Below are 23,689 nucleotides of genomic sequence, written 5' to 3'. Positions count from 1 at the left end.
ATGAGGGCACCTTTTTTTAAAGATTTTCCCGGATCGAGTAGTTTTTAAAATTGATCTGGCCTTTTTGCCAAAAATAAGTTCTAGATTTCACAGAAGCAAGGAAGTCTGTTTGCCTTCTTTTTTGTTCAAATCCTGTGAGGGAACAGTAGCATATTTTTCCAAAAATTTTAAATTTATGAAGGAAAATTAATAATTTGCATAATTTTATCACAGAAACAAAGAAAAATTTGTCTCTTTTTTCATTTATAGCGCAAAAAATAAAAAACCCAGAGGTGATCAAATACCACCAAAAGAAAGCTCTATGTGTGGGGAAAAAAAGGACAAAAATTTCATTTGGGTACAGTGCTGCATGACTGAGTAATTGTCATTCAAAGTGTGAGAGCACCGAAAGCTGAAAATTGGTCTGGGCAGAAGGGGTGTTTAAGTGCCCAGTAGGTAAGTGGTTAAAAAATAAATATATTACTCGCAAGGTATCCAAGTGGAAAGGGTAGACTCTTGGCGTGCTTCAGGGGTGAACCCTGCTTCATTAGGGAGAGGTTAACCTGCAAACTACATAAAAAACATAGAAGAAAACATTTATACATAACAAAATTTAATCAAATTGCGTAATAAATGGCCTATGATTCTAAAAGTAAGCCACCTCTTCACAACCCATCAGGGAGTTGAGAGGGAAAGGGAAAAAATTAGTAACAATATACACATGAAAGATCCATTTTTACTTTCAATACATCTTTATTTTGTTTTAACAATGAGAACAAGATAAAGAAGATATGACTGTGGCACACAAATCAAGTAACTGAATTCAAAATAAGCTTTGGCAAAAGAACAATATAACATAAGCCATAAGGCCATCAAGTGAGAAGGGTAGTGTAGGGAAGAGGATAGAGAGAGATGGATTAAATAATGAAAGGAGGTACAAGAGATGAGGAGAGGGCCAAGGGGTAGGGGGTGCGAGATGTAGGTGGGGATGACACCATTATTTTGAGCAAATGATTGGACATAGAACGTAAAGAGGGTAGATCAAGGTCCCGGGAGAAAAGGGTAGCAACGTTGGCCTTTAGTAATGACTGCAGTTGTAGAATGTGAAAAGGTGGGTGTTGGCTTTACGTGGTGAAGCATAAGGGGTCTTTCTTGCAATGGCCCATAGAACTTGGGTAGAGAAAAGATGCAAGAAGGATGGGAAATCCAAGGAGACCATGAGGAAGTGAATTTGTCAAGATGTACTTTGGCAAACATAAATTCAAGCAGGGCATGCTCGTTCAGAACATGAAGAGTGGTTTCAACATCAGGGGGTAGAAAGATACATTTTTGAATCACGCACACCTTAAATAATGTGTTAATGATCCCCGGGTTTCTTTTCATAGAAATATTTCAACTTCCTTGTGCATCCTGTCCCATAAATTCCAACCACGCACCAGCAGCATCGACAATGGGTAGCAGAGATCTAAGGAAGAAAATGTAAATCCAACATGTATTTACCATCCAAAGCAGCACAAAGATGTAACAGATTGTTACAGAAAAGCAAACAAATTAATGGTTTAACCCCTTCCCGCCACTGCCTCATGGCCCTTTTTAGGAGGTTCTTAGTGCTTAGCTCTTTAGGAGGTGGGTGTTCTGATCATGTGACCACTGTGATTGGCAGTCACATGATCGGAAAGCTGCCGATCACAAGTATGCATCAGGAGCTTTCCGGTCCCCGATGGTAACTGTACAAGCAAGGACGAGCAGAGAAGCCACTACTGGGCTGAGGAGAGAAAATGCCCCCGCAGTCCTGACGTAACCCCCAGTCTGGAGGGTCCATGAACGCCTGCAAACCAAAAATTAGGGGGAGCACACCATCTGGGTCCTGACCCTACCAGTCCATCGGCCCCCATAAGGGCACAGTGGGGACAACCAACAACAACCCATTGGATGAGCCAAAATGTATGTACATGTGCAATGTAATAGTCTAAATTACACAAACAAACACAAAAAAATATATATATATAAATGCAAAAAAGTGGTACAGGCATATTTAATACGATAATTAATACAGCATCTCGCATAAACCAGCCACATTTACTGCATAGAACACACATATTAAAAGCCCTACATATGTATACGCATTGTATGTCACAGCAAATCCAGTGACGTATACACCTCTCATGTCACTATAAGTTTGGCAAGGAAACAGCCAATCTAATTTATTTATTTGACCTAAGGCCAACGTATGTAACCCTAAACACTTGCATGTTAAAGAAAGGGCTTAAAGGTAAGCATCTCATTAAGGCATTGTATGCAATGGGTCTCTATTTGGAGTACAATTTTACCATAATTGTCCCCTCATGCCGGCAATTATAAAAAAAAATTGTACTTCAAATGGAGACTCGTTGGATACAATGCCTTAATGCTATTAGATATCCAGGACTTAATGAGATACTTCATTATAATCCCTTTCTTTGATATGTAAGTGTGTTTGGGGTTACATGGCTGAATAATTGTCACCAGTGTCAAGGGCACAAGATATTGTTGATAGCAGCTTTTAACTGTAATGTTAGATTTTTACATAAAATGTTATAAAACAACTACGTTTCCATTGTTGATTACTTTTAAGTGACTTTTAGTCACTTATGTAACTTACGTTATGTTAAAGCCCATCCCACCCCCTCTAACTGCTGGTATGAAAGAAAAATAAAAAAATGCCCATTTTATTGAATGCATAACTCTATGATTTTTTTTTTTTTCTCCAGTGCAGTGTGGCTCTGCCCGCACTGGGTTAACTGTTTGTTTTGTCTAGGGGCGCTCTGAAAGGCTATACTTACCCAAGCCTCAAAAAAGTTCCCCATGTCCAGCGGTGGACTGTGTTGTGATTTTTAAGGACAGTTTCCCGCGCAGTATATATTATAAGTAATTTTTTTTGTTTACAAATGATTTTTATTATGTGAAAGGTCAGAGTATAAAACGGTTACAATGATGGTACAGGTATAAATATAAATAACTTTGACAATAAAAGTAGTACAGGAATAGACCAAGTGTTATGGTTAGATGAGTAATAGAAAAATAAAAATAAGAATATATATATATATATATATATATATATATATATATATATAATATGCAAAATGTTTTAATTTTGACAATTCGGGAATGGTAGTGGGGGCAAGGGTTAAATAACGACTAATGCGTATATGTTTAGATGGGGAGGTGGGAGATAACAAAGTACAGGACCAAGGCTCCCCCTCCCCCGCATCACACCTCCATTCCCCTCCTAAGTTAAAGGAGCAGTGTCCCATAGCATCCATTTCTTTTGATAGAGGGGCATTGAATCGTATAGTTTTATGTTCATCATGTGGTTAAGATTTGTGGCCAAGGTACTGTGGTGGAGCACCAATTAAAAGCTATGGCCCAATGTATAGAGCTAAAGAATGTATGGATTAGTGTTGTTATTCTTTGGAATATCTTGTATAGGGAAGAATAGGAGACATATTTGCGGCGTAAGAGTAAACTTTCTGCCGGATATTTTTTCTATAATTTTGCTGGCCCTATGCCAGATGTTTTTTTATGTGAAGACAATCCCAAAATATATGTAAAAGTGTTCCCTCAGAGGGGCAACCCCTAAAACAGAGAGGGGAAAGTGAGAAATAGAATGTGGTAAGTTTGGCGATTTATAAGAATCCCATTGCTCAAGAGTAAATGTGCTATTTAAATCAGATTCCCATTGTAGCATGGGGAGTGTTTTCTCGGGCATGTTGGTCTCGTTTATAAATTCTGGATATTAAACCGAGAAATCTCGAGGGAAGGAGATGCAAATTTGTTTGAATTGTGTATATGGGGGGTGGAGTGTGAGTGAATGATATTTCTGAATTGTCTTATATGTGTATAGTTTTCTAATTCAGAGGATGGGAAATCATATTTTATTTGTACACTAGTGAAGTGGAGAAATGAATTATTGTGAGAGAGTGATTTTAGATTATGTAGCTTCCAATTCAATAGAAAGTTTTGATCACAAGCAATTTCTGGGGAGGAATAGCGAGGGTCACCTAGAAAGGAAGCGGGGGGGGGGGGGGGTCGGAGGATAATTTTGAATTTTTTTGTCTATTCCATACTTGAAGAGTGTGAGTGACAATAAGGTTTAAATGTCTTAGTTTTTGTGGTGGGATAGATTTGGAACAGAGGAGTCCTTCTAGATTGTAGGGTAGGATAGATTCTTCCTCAAAACAGAGCCAAGGGATATGGAGTGAAGGGGTATACCATTGGGCTAATTGGGTGAATCTGGCCGAAAGATAATAATGCCAGAGGTTGGGGATGCCAAGGCCTCCCTTTATTTGGGGTCTAAACATAAAGGAATAGCTAAATTTGGGTTTCTTGTTTAGCCAAATAAATTTATGGATGTCTTTGTAGGGAATCTAGTGTTTTTTTAGATAATGTAAGGGGAAGGGCTCTGAAAAAAAACAAAAGTTTTGGTAAAATCATAATTTTCATGGCAACTATTATGCCCGAGAATGAGATTTGGTATGATGACCAAAGTTTAAGCAGATTTTTAATATTGTTAATTAATGGGGGGTAGTTTGCTTGGTATAGTGATATATATAATGGCGTAATCTGGATTCCTAGATATCTAAATGAGTCCGCGCTCCAATTGAATACGAATTTATCTTTAAGTGAAGATATTAAGGTTGTGGGAATGTTGATCGGTAAAGCCGAGCACTTAGACAAATTTACACAAAGACCTGACAAGTCATAAAAGATGTTGAGGGTTTTAGTTAGATTGGGTAGGGAGATGAGAGGGTCGGTTATAAATAGAAGCACATCATCTGCATAAAGACTTAATTTATATTATGGATTATGGATTATGGATCCCTTGGAGTAACGTCTATGTTGTTTCTAATAGCGCTGGCTAGGGGTTCTATCGCAAGTGCGAAAAGTAGAGGGGAGAGGGGACAACCTGGGAGTTTAATACGTGTTTGTGGGTTATGATACAGAGCCTTAAAGCCATGTAAGAAGTCATTGTTAATGCCATATTTGGGGAGTAGAATGTCAAGATATGACCAGGAAACGCTATCAAAAGCTTTGTGAGGCATATATATGTCAATAGTAGTGTGGGTTTGGAATTTTTAAATAAGATATTTTTAAGATACAAAATCAATCTATATGACAGTCTATACATGTGACACTTGTTCAGAGACAAGTGATCATACAAAATAGTTAATTTATTGGTTGACGAAAAACAAATATTTACATGAAGAAGTTAAATACAGATTGCATTACATGAACATCTTGATATTTAATGGACACACCCTCAAAATGGACGTATTACCTTGGATAACTTCTCGGTAGAATCAATAACCTTAAGATAATTGACAATTAAACAGAACATCTGTATTTCACACGGTCAGCCGTTACTATACTGCAGCTAAGTAAGTGGTTAATAATGTACAATAAATTAGACGTTTGTTTGTAAATAAAAGTGGCAACTATGCGAAAAGAAATTATATAATGAAAATTTTAATTTGGAGGAAAAAAATCTAAAAAGCGGTTATTTATTCGGGAGAACGATTATCAATAGTAGAATATTCAATACATCAATATTTGAGAGAACAAACAAGATATAATCAACATGGCATATTTACCCATTCCAAAATGGCTATTCTTCTGGATTGCTGGTTTCCAGGATTTTTAAGATGGCTGCTGGAGCTTTCCAAAATGGATACTCGTAAAGAGGATTTACTTCTTGCGACCTCTGAGTTCCAAGGATCAGGAATCTTCATGAATGGACGGAGGTCATGAGGGGGAGGAGTCTCGTTGGGCAGGGCGCTCACACCTAACATTCCCAGGTGCGGATCGGCTCCCCTCCCATGGCGGTGATCCAGATGCCTCTCCCCGCGTGCAGCCAGCAGCGGCGTGTATGAGGCTGCTCTCCCCCCTCTCCCTCGCCCCCACTGGGACATGATTCTCTCCCCTACCTTGGTTCTCCTCTGGTGCTGGCGAAGGCTCCGAGCGGCAGAGAGGGGTCGCCTGCTTGTGAGGCGTCCCGGTGGGTTTGTGAAGTGACAGGACTTTCTTTTGGATGGTATTGATGATATCTGCTGAAGTATCATTAAAACACAGAGCCATAGATGGAAGGATGGCGGAGAGGTTAAGCATGTAAATGCGGCCCTGTTTCGGAATGGATAAGAAAGATACAATCTTATAATACCGATGTAAAGAGCTGGAGAGACTTTGGTGTTTTAAAATAAGTGCACAGTGTTGCAGTACTTTTAGGTAATGGTGGCAGATATATGTTAAACAGCCCTGCAACTGTAAGACTTGTAATAATATAATAAAAGGGCGGAAGAGAGGGAGGAAAGAGGAAAAGGTATCAGAAAAAGAAGAGAGCCCCCATAATAATTTTTTTTTCTTTTTTTTTTCTTCTTGGCTTTGATTATTGTCTTGCTTCTTGTTCTTAATCTATGGCAGAAATAATAACGTAACCCTCTCAAGAAAAGTAAATACTCCATAGAGAGCATGGTGGGCTCTAAGAAGGAAAGGGGACTATATACATTCTAATGTTGAATATTGCAGGGTGGTATTGCATTGCCCCTGAAATTTTGATTTTTGTCAGTAAAATAAAAAGGAAAAAATTCTGCATATCATAGTTTTGCGGTTAAATCAGGTCACAGAGAATAAAACTCAGAACTACGGACATAACAAATTGAGTAAACTCCTCAGTGTTATAGAGTGGGGACAACGTCAGAATAAAGGGCAAAAGGAGAAAAACTCATATTCAAAGACTCTATTAAATTGGGTAAATACCTGCACTCTAGAGCCAAAGTCATCAGGCTGATTAAAGAAACAAGCGGTTTAAAATGAAGGGTAAGACATCAAAGTTAGGAGCTACCCCTAAATCTCTCCGGCCGAGCCTGGTTGTGAGCCCAGGGCCAATGAATAAATATGTCACACAATCTGGGGGTATTGAGAAACGACAACCAGAAAAACAACAACAAACAACAAGAAGCTCTCAAGTAGACAAGGATAAAAAGGATAAAGAAAGAAAAGACAAGGAGAAGAGAAAGCAGCAAGTACAAAATAATTCCCTATGGGAACAAGAAGGTCTTCCAGAGGAGGAGACAGAGCAACCAGTAGAAGTAGAGTACGAAACGGAGGGTACTCAGACTTATCCAACCCAACAGGAGAGCTCCCTATCTATGCCCACAAAAAAAGAAATAACTTCTATGTTTGCGGCTTTGAAAATCACTATGAAAACGGAAATGGGAAAATTACATAAGAATCTTGCCCATGTTTTGGAACGAGTGGAAAACATGGAGAAAAGGATAGAAAGCGATGCAAACACAATAAAGAACTTAGAAGTAGAAATAGTATCCCTAAAAAAAGCACAACATGAACAAGCTTATAAAGCCGAGGAACAGGAAAATAGAGACAGAAGAAAAAACATAAGAATACGGGGAGTCCCGGATACTTTTCAGCGAGAAGATTTAATTGCAGTAATAAATAAGATATGCAATCCATTGTTGAATAAAGAAACAACAAACTCAATAAATATAGAAAAAGCCTATAGAATAAGGAAACCAAAGGACCTGCCACGGGACATGCCACGAGACATACTAGTACGCTTCCAAAACGAAGAAGATAAATATCAAATTTGGAAGAGTATCAGAGTAAATGCCCCAATAGAATATGAAGGAAAGACTATTCAGATGTATCAAGACCTATCCCAAGACACTCTGAGGAGAAGAAGAGAACTCAAACCGTTACTGGGGGTGTTAATTGAGAACGGGGTGCAATATAATTGGGGTTTCCCAGTGGGCTTGATAGGTAGAAAAAATGGTCGGACAGCAAGAATAAGACAGCTCGAAGATATAACAGAATTTTGTAAAAAATTTGATATTCCGACACCAAGGTTTTAAATAGATGGGGGGGGGGATGTGACCTACTCCGCTCTCCTGTTGGAGGGGAGGGGATGGGGAGAGAGGGGGATTGCCGAGGGGGAGTAAAGGCCGTCTCCTTGGGGCCGCCTCCCCTCCCCCCTGTTCCTCTTGCCCCCCCTCCTGGATGGGGGGGGGGGGGCGGGGGTGGAGGTGGGAGGAGGAGGAGATCCCATTGACATGTTGGGTAACCGCTTCGTAAGTATAAGGCGAGATGGATGGCGTCGCTGCCATACAGAATTCCACCCTAGGACCTAGGGGAAAATGGAACAAGGAGGTTCCTGAAAAGAATCCCCAGACCATTGAGGTAAAAGTACATCATAGGAGGGGGAGGGGAGGGGGGAGGGAATTAAGGGAGGGAAGGAGGGGGAGGGGAGGGGGGAGGGAAGGAGGGGGAGGGGAGGGGGGAGGGAATTAAGGGAGGGAAATGCTGTTGGCCTGAACCCATTAAACGTAATAAAACAGTATATTAGTTGGAAGGATGGTAGAACTTAAGATAGCTACATATAATGTGAGAGGAATGATTTCTCCCCAAAAAAGGTATAACATTCTGAAGGAGCTGGAGGGATATGCAGTGGATATCGCTTTTTTACAGGAGACTCACCTTCCCTTGGATAGTAATATTCGCCTAAATACAAATAGGTTTCCAACTTGGTACTATGCAGATTCCCCGATACGAGGATCTAGGGGAGTAGCTATTGGAATGGCAAACAATGTCAGATGGTCTTTAGAAGGCATGAAGGTAGATCTAGAGGGGAGGTTTCTGCTAATAAAAGGGAACATGCTAAAAAAGAAATACACTTTAGTTAATATACACTGTCCTAATAAGGCCCCAAAAAAAATATCTGAATGGGATCTTAAATCTCATAGAGAGTAATAAAGAAGGGCAGGTAATAATAGCAGGAGACCTAAATTTTACAATGAATCCAGATCTAGACAATACGTCAAATGTCCCCCCTCAAGAAATTAAACAACATAAAATATTGAAAAGAAAACCACATATACAACAGCTAGTAGATGTTTGGAGAGTATGTAATACGGGAGTAAAGGACTATACGTTTTACTCGACGGTACATGATATGTATGCTAGACTGGACCACATATTAGTTGACCAGGAAATATTGGAAAAAGTAACTAAGGCACAGATAGGAAACATCACTCTATCGGACCATGCCCCGGTGATGGTCAAAATTACACAGAGTGAAATTGAATATAGAAAAGGATCGTGGAGACTCAATGAGGCTCTGATCGAGGATGAGGAAACTGAGAACAGCATAAAAACAGATATAGAGCAATATTTTAAAATTAATGATACAGTAGAAATCTCCAAAGCAACCTTCTGGGAAGCTCACAAAGCCTTAATTAGAGGTAAATTAATATCTATAGGGGCTGGGAAAAAAAAAAGAAAGTGAGTTGAGATTTAATAACCTAAAAAAAGAACTTCAGGAGCTAGAATTAAAACACAAGAGACATCTAGATAAAAATATATATAAGGAAATTATCCATAAGCGTACACTACTAAGTGATATGATAGAACAGGAGAGAAGGAAAGTGTTTAAAAATGTGGCGAAAGACAGATATTAATGGGGGAACAAGACTGGGAAACACTTGGCTAGGGTAGCAAGGGAGAAAAAAAGTCTCAAATTATATAGAAAAGATTAAAGACGAACATGGGGAATTGAAATTTAAAACATCAGAGATAGCCCAGGCCTTTAAAACATACTATAGTGCCCTATATGCAATCAGGGGAAGGGAAACAGAAGAGCAGAAGGAAAATAGGAAACTTAAAATATTAGACTACCTCAGGGAAACAGACCTACCTAGAATAACGAATGAAATGGCCAAAAACCTAGATGAGCCTATTAGCCCAGAAGAAATATATGAAGCAATAAAGAAAATACCAAATGGGAAAAGCCCAGGCCCAGATGGCTTCACAATTAGATACTATAAGAAATTCCGGCATCAGTTGATACCAGAGTTATGTAAATATTGGAACAACCTGGGAGAAGAAGAGAACATGAGGAAAGAATCACTATTGGCGAATATAGTTGTTTTACCGAAGCCAGGCAAAGACGGATCCAGCTGTTCTAGTTACCGGCCTATAGCATTGTTAAACGTTGATACAAAGCTATATGCGAAGGTATTCGCGACTAGAGTAAAAAAACTGATGCCGGAATTAATTAACGGGGATCAGGTGGGTTTTATCCCTGGGAGGGAGGGTAGAGATAATAGTTTGAGAACTCTGCTACTTATAGGAAAAGATAAGGAAAATAAGCCCCCAATGATATTAGCATCGATTGACGCCGAGAAGGCATTCGATAGAGTAGACTGGTGCTTTATGATTGAAACTCTTCGAAAAATAGGATTGGGTCCAAAGATGCTGAAATGGATAAATAATTTATACACACAACCGTCAGCTAAAATAGGAGTAAATGGGAGTATGTCGTCCGCATTTGAAATGCTGAACGGTACAAGACAGGGATGCCCGCTCTCGCCCCTTTTGTACGTAATAGCTTTGGAGCCACTATTGGCAAAGATTCGAGCAAGATTCGAGCAAATGAGAACATAGGGGGTTAAGATGGGAGGAGAAAACCATAAAGTGGCTGCATATGCGGACGACATACTCCTATATATAACAAATCCACGTATGTCTCTGCCCAGTTTGATAAAAGAAATAAAGGAATATGGTACTCTCTCAAATTTTAAAATAAATTTTAAAATAAATCCCATAAAAACAATTATATTGAATATAGGCTTAGATAGTAAGGAAGAAAAAATATTACAGCAGGAATTTCCCATGGGAAAAAAAAGAAATAACTTATCTAGGGATAAAGATAACGAAAACGGTCCAGGAATTATATCAGGCCAACTATATCCCATTAATAAACGAAATTAAAGCAGTTTTAAGAAAAATAAATAAGGGATTAATCTCATGGACGGGTAGAATCAACATGCTGAAAATGGTGGTTTTACCAAAAATCACCTATAAACTCCAAATGCTTCCGATTAATATCCCAAATAATTTTTTTTAAATAATATAAACACTTTTTTTAAGTTTTATATATGGCAAAATAGGAAGGCTAGGATAAGCTATAACACATTAACTAGGAAAAAAAATGTGGAGGGATGGCACTCCCAGACACGTATAGATATTATGTAGCAATTAGTTTGGCGAGATTGGTGGAATGGGCAAATATTGGTACAACAAAGTAATGGGTAAAAATGGAAGAATCACTTATGGGCACACAGTTACACAAAATTATTTGGATTCCGCCAAAATATAGAATAGGGAGTGACAAGGTACATGAAATCACGTTAACGACACTTAAATTATGGGAAGAACTTTATCGTAGAAATAAATGGGTTTATAATTCCCTCTTAATCCCATTAGAGGGCACAGTTTTTTTTTTTGTCCCAGGAAAGGAATCACAATTGGGTAAGCAAATGAAAAACGCACAATTAAAAGATATTACGCGGGGAGGGGTGTTAATGACAAAACAAGAAATAATAGAGAAGCATGGATGGCAAAATTTAAAACAATGGGAATATCTACAGATTCAGCATTTTGTTAACTCAATACCAAAACCCATAAGGGATGACAACACTTTAACACCAATAGAAAAACTGTGTAATTCCAAGATAAGAGTAAAACATGGAATGTCAAGACTATATGAAATCCTTTCGGATTTAGAGATGAGAGAAACCATTCTAGCAATAGTACAATGGGAACACGACATGAGGATAAAAGTAGATGAGTCACAGATGATGGAGACAGTGCATAGATATGTATCAGATACAACGTCAGTGGAAGTAAATTGACAAAGGTATGATGAGATGTCATATGACACCAAACAGATTACATAAAATAGACCCCCTATAGATCCCCACAATGTTGGAGAGATTGCAAACTACGGGGAACAACATTCCATATATGGTGGGAATGCCCAGTTATAAGAAGTTACTGGTATAAAATATTAGAATATATAGAAAAGATAACAGGGGAAAAAATACCATACTGTCCCAGGGAATGTCTGTTTTTTGGGGTAGAAGAAGAAAGTGGCAATCAAAATAGAAAACAAAATACGGCCCAGAAATCAAAAAAAAAAATAAAACTGATCCCCTTTTTACTTAATGCAGCAAAAGCCATGATACCAAAAAATTGTCTATCAGCCAAAAAACCCTTAATTAGAGACTGGATACAGAGAATAGAATATATAAATAATATGGAATATTTAATAAAACTGGATAATAATCAAATGAAAAGCTACTGGGCAACATGGGAAAAGTGGAGATCATTCAAAAAGACAAAAAGCTACATACAGGCACTGGTTGAATAAGTAAAGGAGGGCGGGCCAACAGAATGGGGGGTGGAAGGGGAAGAGGTATGGGGATAAACAGGGGGTAGTGGGAGGGATAAAAAAAAGAAAAGGGAATGTAATTGTGTAATTAACATGAAATATGTGTACTGTAAATGACAGACTTATTTTCTTTGTTTTTTAATACTTATATGTCTGTACATTATAACAATTTCGTAAATTTTCTTTATATGAAAAATTCAATAAAATTTAAATAAAAAATAAAAAAAAGGAATCTTCATGAATGTAAAAATATGTATTTGTGCATGGTGCATGGGTGTCAGTCTGTCTGGGAGTATGTTAATCTGCCAGTGTCCCTGCTCAGGGTGGGTCCCTGAGCTCCCTCATGGCATCTTTCTTGCTTCTTAAATATCCTCCTAAACAATAAGATCATAAAATTATACTAAGTTCTGTCCAAAAGGTATGTGTTCCCTCATTGGCAGGCAAAACTTAATTATTAACCTTTCTCAGGAGCCTAATGATTTAAAGGTAATAGCACCTTCAACCACCAGGTGTCTCACATGTGTTTGGAGTTTATCTCTTTAAAGTGGGGTGCCCCTTAAAAAACTAAAAAATTAAAGTCAGCAGCTACAAATACTGCAGCTGCGACTTTTAATAATCGGACACTTACCTGTCCCAGGGTCCAGCGATGCGGGGGAACGAAGCTCCGCTCGTCCCCCCCTCCGCTCTGGGGAGCCGAAATTCCTACTGTGGGCACTGCGCATGCGCGAGCGGCGCCACAGTCGTGATGTGCCGCGCAGTCATCTGGGACCGGTCATGTGTCCTAGATCACTGACTGCCGAGGGGAAGTGACATTGGGTGCCCGGGCACTGAAGGAGGCAGACTACGAGGGACCCCCTAGCAACAGGCATTTAGAGGTGAGTTAAAAAAATAAATCTAATTTTTTTTTTGGGGGGGAATTTTACTCATATTCTTTTTTTTTTTTTTTTTTTTTTTGGGGCGGAAACACCACTTTAAGTTAATATATTTTATATTTATAATGTGTAATATTTGTATCTTAGTAAAAAGAATATATATAGATCCAGTATTCAGGGATGTTAGTAACCAACATAATAGAAAATACGCTTAACATAATTTTGATTAATCCCTATTATATAAAATGGTCTATATACTGTATGTATATCAATGTATATCTATAAAAATGTAGTCCATTTAGAAAGGACACAGGTTATATATATCAGTCAATATCACATCAAATTATTTATATGGATAACTGGATAATTCTGATGTATCCAATTAATATTTGTTTATCTAAACATAGGTTCAAATCTTATACAGTTATAATTTTATGTTTTTCATAATACTAATTTGTTGCTAAAACACTTCTATTGATAATCACACTTTCATATATATTTTCTTATTATAATGAGTTCTTAGGTCATCAGATACCAATTATAATATTTCTGTGATCTAAAATATCATATATAATTCGAGTGACTGAGTTGAGATGGGCTTTGAGTAGTCCAATAAATGTTTAGATAGCTTAGCTGTGTCCACAAGTTCCTAAAATTTTACACAATGGGTTGTTAGCCAAGGTGTAAGCTATTTAAACAGTTCCTCACTCTTACACAATAGTTTAGGCCATGTGAGGTTTATTTAGATGTGAAAGTAGTCCAATAACCTTTTGTCTTCATGGTTGTATATGTGGTTTTTGTTTATCCACTAATACCTGGTAAATGTCTGCTTGTTTTGTGACGAGAGCTACCATTGTTCCAGCAAGTTTGTCTCAACATCTGCTTGTAAAAGTTTTCAATAGTTGATGTAGTAAGAACGTGGAAAACATGAGATCATGTATTTTGCTTTAAAGGTCTCCAAGAAGGTAACAGTTCAATAATATCAAAATTATAGTTCATCCACTTTTTGAGGCCTACTGAAATATCTCATCTCTGCCAGTGAATATTAAATGTATTTCTTCATGAATTCACAACTGTTACTGCCAGAGATGGTCAGTGGACGCTATGAAATCAGGAACAGTCCATTCACAAGACCGCTAGCATGCGGGGGACCGGTCTTGTGCTTGAACGATTGGAGGGATAGGTTAATATATCTCCGTTCTGAAATCCCCTAGACCAAGGGTATCCAAACTTTTTTCAAAGAGGGCCAGATTTGATGAAGTGAGCATGCTTGAGGGCCAACCATTTTGCCTGACCTTCTTTGAACTATTAAAATTTGGTCTAAGCGTGTGAGCACTAATGCATTGCCCAACAAGAAGTCTCTTGCCTTTGTGGCTGTGTGGTGAAGAGATGAGCTTATTGGGCATATTATTTTTATATACCGTATTTATTGGCGTATAACCCACACCTTCACTTTAAGAGGGAAGTTTCAGAAAACAAACATAAACGTAAATTTTAAATAAAGAACTGTGAAGTAAAATAAAGGTCGGTACCCATCTGCAGCCTTACCATTGCCATGAATGCAGCCTTACCATTGCCATGAATGCAGCCTTACCATTGCCATGAATGCAGCCTTACCATTGCCATGAATGCAGCCTTACCATTGCCATGAATGCAGCCTTACCATTGCCATGAATGCAGCCTTACCATTGCCATGAATGCAGCCTTACCATTGCCATGAATGCAGCCTTACCATTGCCATCAGTGCAGCCTTACCATTGCCATCAGTGCAGTCTTAGCCATGCCCATCTGCAGCCTTGGAGGGGAGAGGAAGGGGGGCAGGGTGAGTGCCGTAGGCGTATTTCCTGTTTACGAGACAGCCTCTTTAATGCAAAGTCCCGCCTCCTATGATGGACAGAACAGTCGTCCAATGGCAGCGCAGGAGACAAGACTTTATATTACAGAGACCACCTCGTAAACAGGAGATACTCTTGTGTGTACGGCACTCGCCCCGCCCCTCCCTGTCCCCTCCAAGGCAGCCAGCAAATATATCTTTTGTGGCCCCCAGCGCTCGGGGATATGTTGGGGGCCACAAAAGATATACATATCCAAATTAACAGGCAGGCCATTTGAAACCAGAACGTGGGCTGCAAGTGGCCCGCGGGCCGGACTTTGGACATGTCTGCACTAGACAAAAATGATCTGTGAATCCATGCAGTGCAGGCACAGCCCGTGCATTATTTAAATGTCATTATTTCCCTGGAGTTGGGGGAAAAAAAATAAAAACTTTATACGTGCTACTTTATTATGTAATGTTGTTTTAAGATTGTAAATAATTAAATTGTCCCCTGAGGTTTCATTTTATTAACATTAACATATTTACAGGTGCTTATTGAGACTTTGTGTGCCCTTGGAGCTCAATGTCGTTGGTCAGCTTGCAACATCTACTCCACCCAGAATGAAGTTGCAGCTGCCTTAGCTGAATCAGGTGAGAGATTTGGTCCTGTTTATACAGTGCCTTGAAAAAGTATTCACACCCCTTGAAATGTTCTACATTTTTTCATGTTGCAACCAAAAACGTGAATGTATTTTATTGGGATTTTATGTGATAGGCCAAAACAAAGTGACATATAATTGGGAATTGGAAGGAAAATGATAAAAGGTTTTTCAAGATTTGGTACAAATAAATATCTGAAAGGCGGTGGCGTGCATTTACAATCCGCCCCCCAATACTTTGTAAAACCACTTTTCACTGCAATTACAGCTGCAAGTCTTTTTGGGTATGTCTGTACCTGCTTTGCACGTCTAGAGAGTAAAATTTTTGCCCATTCTTCTTTACAAAATAGCTCAAGCACTGTCAGATTGGGTGGAGAGCATCTGTCAACAGCAATTTTCAAGTCTTGCCACAGATTTTTATTTGGGTTTAGGTCTGGACTTTGACTGGACCATTCTAACACATGAATATGCTTTGGTCTAAACCATTTCATTATAGCTCTGGCTGTATGTTTAGGGTCGTTGTCCTGCTGGAAGGTCAACCTCTAGTCTCAAGTCTTTTGCAGACTCACAGGCTTTCTTCTAAGATTGCCCTGTATTTGGCTGACCAGAGCACCTTCTTTCACATGTTTGTGTCCTCCACATGACTTCTCACAAACTGCGAGAAAAAGACTTCTTATGGCTTTCTTTCAACAATGGCTTTCTTCTTGCTGCTCTTCCATAAAAGCTAGATTTGTGGAGTGCACAAATCTAGTGTGGAGAGCTGTGGATATCTGCAGCTCCTCCAGAGTAACCATGGGCCTCTTGGCTGCTTCTCTGATTAATAATCTCCTTGCCAGGCCTGTCAGTTTAGGTGGACGGCCATGTCTTGGTAGGTTGGAGGTTGCTGCATACTCTTTACATTTTCAGATGATGGATTAAACACTGCTCTGTGAGATGTTCAAAGCTTGGGCTATTTTTTTTATAGCCTAACCCTGCTTTAAACTTCTCCACAACCTTATCCCTAACCTGTCTGGTGTGTTCCTTGGCCTTCATGATGCTGTTTGTTCACTAAAGCGCGCTAACAAACCTCAGAGGGCTTCACAGAACAGCTGTATTTATACTGAGATTAAATGACACACAGGTGGACTTTTTCTTTATTAGGGGACTTCTGAAGGCAATTGGTTCCGCTAGATTTTATTTTGGGGATATCAGAGTAAAGGGGGCTGAATACAAATGCATGCCACACTTTTCAGATATTTATTTGTAAAACATTTGAAAACCCATTTACTATTTTCCTTCCACTTCACAATTATGTGCCATTTTGTGTTGGCCTATCGCATATATTCCCAATAAAATACATTTATGTTTTTGGTTATAACATGCCAAAATGTGGAACATTTCAAGGGGTATGAATATTTTTTCAAGGCTTTGTAAGTCTGTTTAAAACTGAAGAATTGGCTTGACGGGTTTAAGTTGTTTGCAAAACATGTATTCGCATTGCATTTTGTTGCTGATTTGTTTCTTGATTATTTAGGTTTTATTTTTGCTGTGGTAATCCACACCTTAGATTATTGGTAAGAAAAACAAAACACACACATTTAAAAAAAACTTCCATCTACAGCCGTGGCCAATCTTTTTGTCAGATGTTACTATGGTATACTGAAGTAAAATTACAAGCATTTCATAAGTGGCAAACGCTTTTATTGACAGTTACATTAAGTTTATCCAAAGAGTCAATATTTGCAGTGTTGACCCTTCTTTTTAAAGACCTCTGCAATTTGTTCTGGCATGCTGCTAATCAACTTTTGGGCAACATCCTGACAGAATTTGTGCTTTTTTTTTTTTCACCGCTTCTTGAGGATTGACCACAAGTTCTCAATGGGATTTAAGGTCTGGGGAATTACCTGGCCATGGACCCAAAATGGCGTTTTGTTCCCCAAGCCACTTGGTTATCACTTTTGCCTTATGGCAAAGTGCTCTATCATGCTGGAAAAGGCCTTGTTCGTCATAGATGGTTGGGAGAAGTTTCTCTCGGAGGATGTTTTTTTGTACCATTCATTATTCAAGGCTGTGTTCTTGGGCAAAATTGTGAATGAGCCCACTCCCTTGGCCGATGAGCAACTCCACACATGGATGCTTTACTGTTGACATGACACAAGACTTATGGTAACACTTGCCTTTTCTTCTCTGGACGCGTTTTTTTCCCGATGCGGAAAGGGGATTCAGTATTTCAATCCCTGTACCTTTTGCAGAATATCCGTGTGCCCCTGATGGTTTTTCCTGCAGAGAAGTGGCTTCTTTGCTGCTTTTTTTGACACCAGGCCATCCTCCAAAAGTCTTTGCCTCACTGTGCGTGCAGATGCACTCACACCTGCCTACTGCCATTCCTGAGCAAGCTCTGAACTGCTGGTGCCCGATCCCACAGCTGTATCACCTGTAAGAGATGGTCTTGGCGTTTTATGGATTTGTTTGGGTGCTCTGAAGCCTTCTTCGCAAAAAATTGAACCTCTCTCCTTGAAGTTCTTGATGATCTGATAAATTGTTAATTTAGGTGCAATCTTAGTAGCAGCAACATCCTTGCCTGTGAATCCTTTTTTGTGGAAAGCAACGATGACCGGACGGGTTTCCTTGTAGGTAACCATGTTCAACAAAGGAAGAACACTGATTTCAAGCACCACCCTCCTTTTAAAGCTTCCAGTCTGTTATTCTAACTCTATCAGCATTAGAGTGATTTCCAGCCCTGTCCTAGTCGACACTGACACCTGCGTTAACGAGAGAATCACTGACATGTCAGCTGGTCCTTTTGTGGCAGGGCTGAAATGCAGTGGAAATTTTTGTTTTTTTTGGGGATTAAGTTAATTTTCATGGCAAAGAGGGACTTCATTTCAATGCACCTGATCACTCTTCATAATGTTCTGGAATATAGGCAAATTGCCATAATTAAAACTGAGGCAGCAGACTTTGTGAAAGTTAATATTTGTGTCATTCTCAAAACGAGCAGGCGAAATTTCTTTCGGATCCCCCCAAGAGTCTATTCCACATTTTCACAGCTCTTACTGTGAAGAAGCCTTTCCCTATTTAGAGGTTAAATCTCTTTTTCTCCAGATGTTAAGAGTCCCCCCTTGTCCTCTGTGATGACCTTAAAGTGAATAACTGTACACCAAGTTCACTATATGGATCACTTCTGTATTTATACATGTTGATCATAACACCCCTTAATCATCTCGAGAATAAATTTAGCTAATCTTTCCTCAATGCTGAGTTTCTCTATGCCTCTTATCAATGGGGTTTCTCTGCTCTGCACCTACTCCAGTTCTCTGATATCCTTTTTGTGAATTGGTGCGCAAAACTCAACTGCATAATCTAAATGAGCTCTTACTAATGATTGTACAGGGGCACAATTATGTCTCTCCGCCTTCCATACCTCTTTTAATATAAGAAAGGATTTTGCTCGCTTTGGAAACCACAGCTTAGCATTGCATGGCATTATTAATAGGGTTGCACCGATACCGAGCATTTGCACGAGCACTTGTACTTGTGCAAATTCTCTGATACTTCAACCAGTGAAATTAATGGCCTCAAATCACACTGCAAAAAATTGCGATTTGAACAGCAATGTGATGGGATACCGAATTCCGAATTGCATGCGATTTCCCCCACTGCTTCTTTTGTGAACCCAGGCTTGTGATGGTGATTTCAGCCTGGATTCACACAGGAGCAGTACCGCATGTGATTCGAACAGGATTTGCCTCACATTCCTTTTCAAATGCATGTGATTCTTTGTAGTGCGATTTGAGCCCATTCATTTTGTATTGGCTCAGTTCACACTGCAAAGGTATCGCTACTTGGTATCAGTGAGTACTTGAGCACAAGCATTGTTACTCGTACTTGCTGATAAATAAACAGTATTGATGCAACCCTTAGCCCTTGTACACACGGTCGGCGATTCTGACGGAATGTTTCCGATCGGAGCATTTTGTCAGATATTCCGACTGTGTGTGGTCTGCATCGGACTGTTTCCATCGGACCAACTTGCTGGAACTATTTTCCGACAAAATGCTCCGATCGGACATACTCCGATCATGTGTAGCCTACTCCGATGGACAAGGTGCCACGCATGCTCAGATCAAATTCCTAGACCAAAGCTATTGGCTACTAGCCTGAACGTAGTCCCGTCGTAACGAAATAACGTCATCACGTTATGTACAATCGGATTTTCCGACAACTTTGTCCGACCGTGTGTATGCAACATCACTTCCGGACCTCGTCCGGAATTAATCCGTCGGAATAATTCCGACGGATTTGGTCGTCGGAATCTCTGACCGTGTGTACAAGGACTAATTGTTAAGCTCATGATCTACCAGAGCACCCAGATCCTTCTTCACCATGGATTTCCCCAGTATGTATGATGCGTGCATATATTTAGCCCACAAGTACATAACTTTACATTTGTCAACATTAAGGCTGGGTTCACATGTATACCACCTGTAATCCAGATAGGAACCGCACTGCTTTCTTATGCAAATCGCATGCATTTCGATGCAGTGAGATTTTAAACCCTTTTATTTTTTATGGGCTCAATTTGCACCACACCCATGCAAACAAATTCTTGCAATCGCACTGCATTTTGTGATCTGTTTTGGGGTGTCATTAAGTTAAAGGGATTGTAAAGTAATTTTTTTTTTTTTTAAATAACAAACATGTTATACTTACCTCCACTGTGCAGCTCGTTTTTCACAGAGTGGCCCCGAACCTGCTCTTCTGGGGTCACTCGACGGCTGTCTCTGCTTCCTCCCGCAGGTACTTTTCACGTTCATGTGAGCTCCCTCGCATGGTGAGAAGCTGCAGGCGCGCTCCCGTGATACAGCCGGTGGCTATAGCTGCTCGTTGTATCACACGGCATGCCACGTGATTGGATGTGATTGACAGCAGCGCGAGCCAATGGCTGCACTGTTTCAATCCATCCACTCCAGCCAATCAGCAGCCAGGCTGAGCAGCGAAGAGGATATCAGGACGTTCGAGGGGTCAGGTAAGTAAAACGGGGGGACTGGGGGCGCCGGCATTGTCGGCTGTTTTTTCAGCTTAATGCATAGAATGTTAAGGTGAAAAAATATTTACCTTTACAACCCCTTTAACATTTACACTGGTGGCAGATTGCATGAGTGTGATTTCAGTGCAGTATATGTGAACCGAGCCTTAGCCTCCTTTGCCATATAGTCGCCCAATTAAATGTTGTATTGAGGTTGGCTTGTAAGTTGGAGACATCCTGTAAAGATGTGATTCCTCTACATAACTTGGTGTCATCTGCAAAGACTGAACTGGTACCTTTTTTAATCCCAGACCCTATATCATTTTTAAATATATTAAAACGTTAGTGTCCCAAAACTGAACCTCGTGGTACTCCACTAACAACCATAGACCATTCAGAGTGTGAATCATTAACTTCTGAAAACTAGCTAGTTTTTTTAACCATTTAAAAACTGATTTTTTTTTCCAAGTCTGTAGACCTTACCTTGCACATTAGCTGTGTGTGCGAATGAATGAGTGAGTGACTTGTATAGCGCTACCTATGCAAACTGAATCGCCTCGGGGAGCTTTTTGCTGCCGGTGTCCATCTGCTTTATAGCACGGTCCTTTACCCTATGGGGTCCTGATGCGCTTACAAACACATACAACATACAAATATTTGGCCAATTTTTTCGACAGGATCTAATTAACCTACCAGCATGTCTTGGGATTGTGTGGAGAACAAAGTCAAACATTCTTTCAAAAGCCAGATGAGAGTGCTAACCACTACACCACTGTCAAAATTAGTCTATTGCTTAATTTTTTCTTCTTCTACCAAACACTCATCTATGTGGTCTTTTATTAAACTCTCCAATATTTCCCAAAAATAGAAATTAAACTAACAGGTCTGTAGTTAATGTTAAAGGCTTTGATCCATTTTTAAATATGGGCACCACATTGGCCTTATGGCCATTAGGGGTGCGCATCTTCACTGGTCTCACAATTCGATTCAATTACGATTATCTGGTCAACGATTCAATTCCGCGATGTATCACGATGCATCACGATTACTGACATGCTCCCACTTCCGCTTGGGCCACCTAGGCGGCCCTTCCTCTCTGCAATCTTCTGGGACACATCACAGGTCCCAGAAGATTGCCCGGCTGTGCAGGACAGCTCAGTGAGACATGCGCACCTGGATGCCCACAGTAGTATTGCCAGCGCCGTGCACAGGCAGGGTAGAGAATGGAGGGTTCGGGTGGCCACATCTCTGGATTGTGGGACAGGTGAGTGTCTTTTTTTTAAAAGTCAGAAGATACACTTTTTTTGTAGCTGCTGACTTTTAATAAACAACAAAAATACTAGGCGGCCCCTCTCTGCCAGCGATCTTCTGGGACCATTGTCTGGCCAATGGCAGAGCGCAGTGCGCGCCCGGCAGTAAGCTGTCACAGGTGGGTGTCACTGCTCACAGTAGATGATGGCGCTGAGGAGAGGAGGGGGGAGAGGAGCGATGCTCCATGCGGCCACATCAATGGACCGTGGGAGAGGTGAATGCGATTATTAAAAGTCAGCAGCTACACTTTGTAGCTGCTGACTTTTAATAAACTAAAAAACGGGTGGAACTCCGATTTACTGAGTGCACTAATCTGGTGCACTACAGGGTACAGTAATTCACACACACCCGGCTGCTGGGAGGTCAGGAGGGATTAGAATCCAAATCCACAACTGACAAACAGCCCTGTGAAGTTCCCTGTACTGTCTCTGTGATGACATTTACTCACCCCCCCCCCCCCTATCGTTTGTACCTTCCAGCACACTAGGAGTTAACACAGTGGAATGTGCAAACGAGGGGGGGGGGGGGGGATGGCCGGATAAATGTCATCACAGAGCACATGTAGGAGCCAGTGTATGTAGTGTACAAACATACTTGTACTCTACGTACTTCTGCTAAAAAAAATACCTGTGTAGTGATATAAATGCAATTATAATCCATTAAGTGCCCACCGCTGTATGTGCATTCTAAAATATATGCAGCTTTTCATACCTCATTTATTAGTGTGTGTAACTGAATAAGCCGCTCATGTGACTGCTCTCTGCTCTCCTCGTTCTGGCCCGCCTCTCTTGTCTCTCAGGCACACGTCTCTCGTCAGGTCAGTAGGAGTTCTCAGCCCCACCCACCAACTGTACCTATCAGATTAGAAGAGAGGCGGGCGGGGCTGACGTCAGGAGAGACGTGAGAGGAGAGGGGCTGGCCGGACCGAGCAGTCACATGAGCCGTGTATACAGTTATATACACATGCTATAAAACAAGGTATAAAGCTGCATATATATATATAAAAAAAAACACACACAGAGGTGACCACTTAATGGATAATCATTGTATTTATTAAAAAAAAAAGGATTTTGATAAAAACGCTTGGATCGTTCTTCCGGGAGGGGCGGGGCAATTTGGGATGACGTCGTCCAACATCAATTTTTCAGGTCGCATGCATCGATGTTGCATCAGGGACCCCCGAATCGCAATGCAGCGATTAAATTCCACACCTCTAATGGCCATATTGTTTTGTAATAGGTTTATAAATTGTTGCCCTTTAACTGTTCCTGTAGTGCCATTTCTCCAGTCAATTTCAGGGTGGTTAAAATCCCCCATTATCACTGTCCCAGCCCTTGCAGCCCTTTCTATCTGTGCAAGGAGCTGAGTCTCCGCCTCCTCATTACCACTGGGTAATCTAAGAACCCCTTGGCTTTTGCCGCAACTACTTGACTAAACTGATTGTGGACCACATCCCTGATACATAGCGTAAAAGATTGATTTTATATTCATATAGTCCTGTACTGTACCACATGATAACACATTTAAGTATGTCAAAATCCTAATTGCATTAAAAAAAAAAAATTTGTAGGGTTTTTAATCGATTTGGTGCCGAAAAGTTTCCTTCAAAATATACAGCAGCTAATTAAGATGTTAAAAAAAAACAAAAAGCAAAAAAACATGCACTACATTACTTATGCTTTTGAAAATAAACAATTAAGCCAAGGGCATTTCCGCACATCTTTTAATAACTTGAACAATCTTTAACTTTTTCAATGCTTGGTG

General features: G+C 40.1%; 1 protein-coding gene across 1 annotated transcript in view; it reads left to right on the top strand.

The window, feature by feature from the left end:
• The window catches only part of LOC143984135 (S-adenosylhomocysteine hydrolase-like protein 1), a 521,010-nt gene that overhangs the window by 57,938 nt on the left and 439,383 nt on the right, over positions 1–23,689 (top strand). The window contains exon 2 of the mRNA XM_077484446.1: positions 15,496–15,598. Coding sequence (XP_077340572.1) covers positions 15,496–15,598 — 103 coding nt within the window. The remainder of the gene's footprint in view (positions 1–15,495; positions 15,599–23,689) is intronic.

Source organism: Lithobates pipiens, unplaced genomic scaffold (assembly GCF_037356315.1).
Source record: "Lithobates pipiens isolate NorthernLeopardFrog02 unplaced genomic scaffold, aLitPip1_a1.2 Scaffold_16, whole genome shotgun sequence".
Classification (NCBI taxonomy): Eukaryota; Metazoa; Chordata; class Amphibia; order Anura; family Ranidae; genus Lithobates; species Lithobates pipiens.
This window is presented reverse-complemented; position numbering and strand designations above follow the sequence as displayed.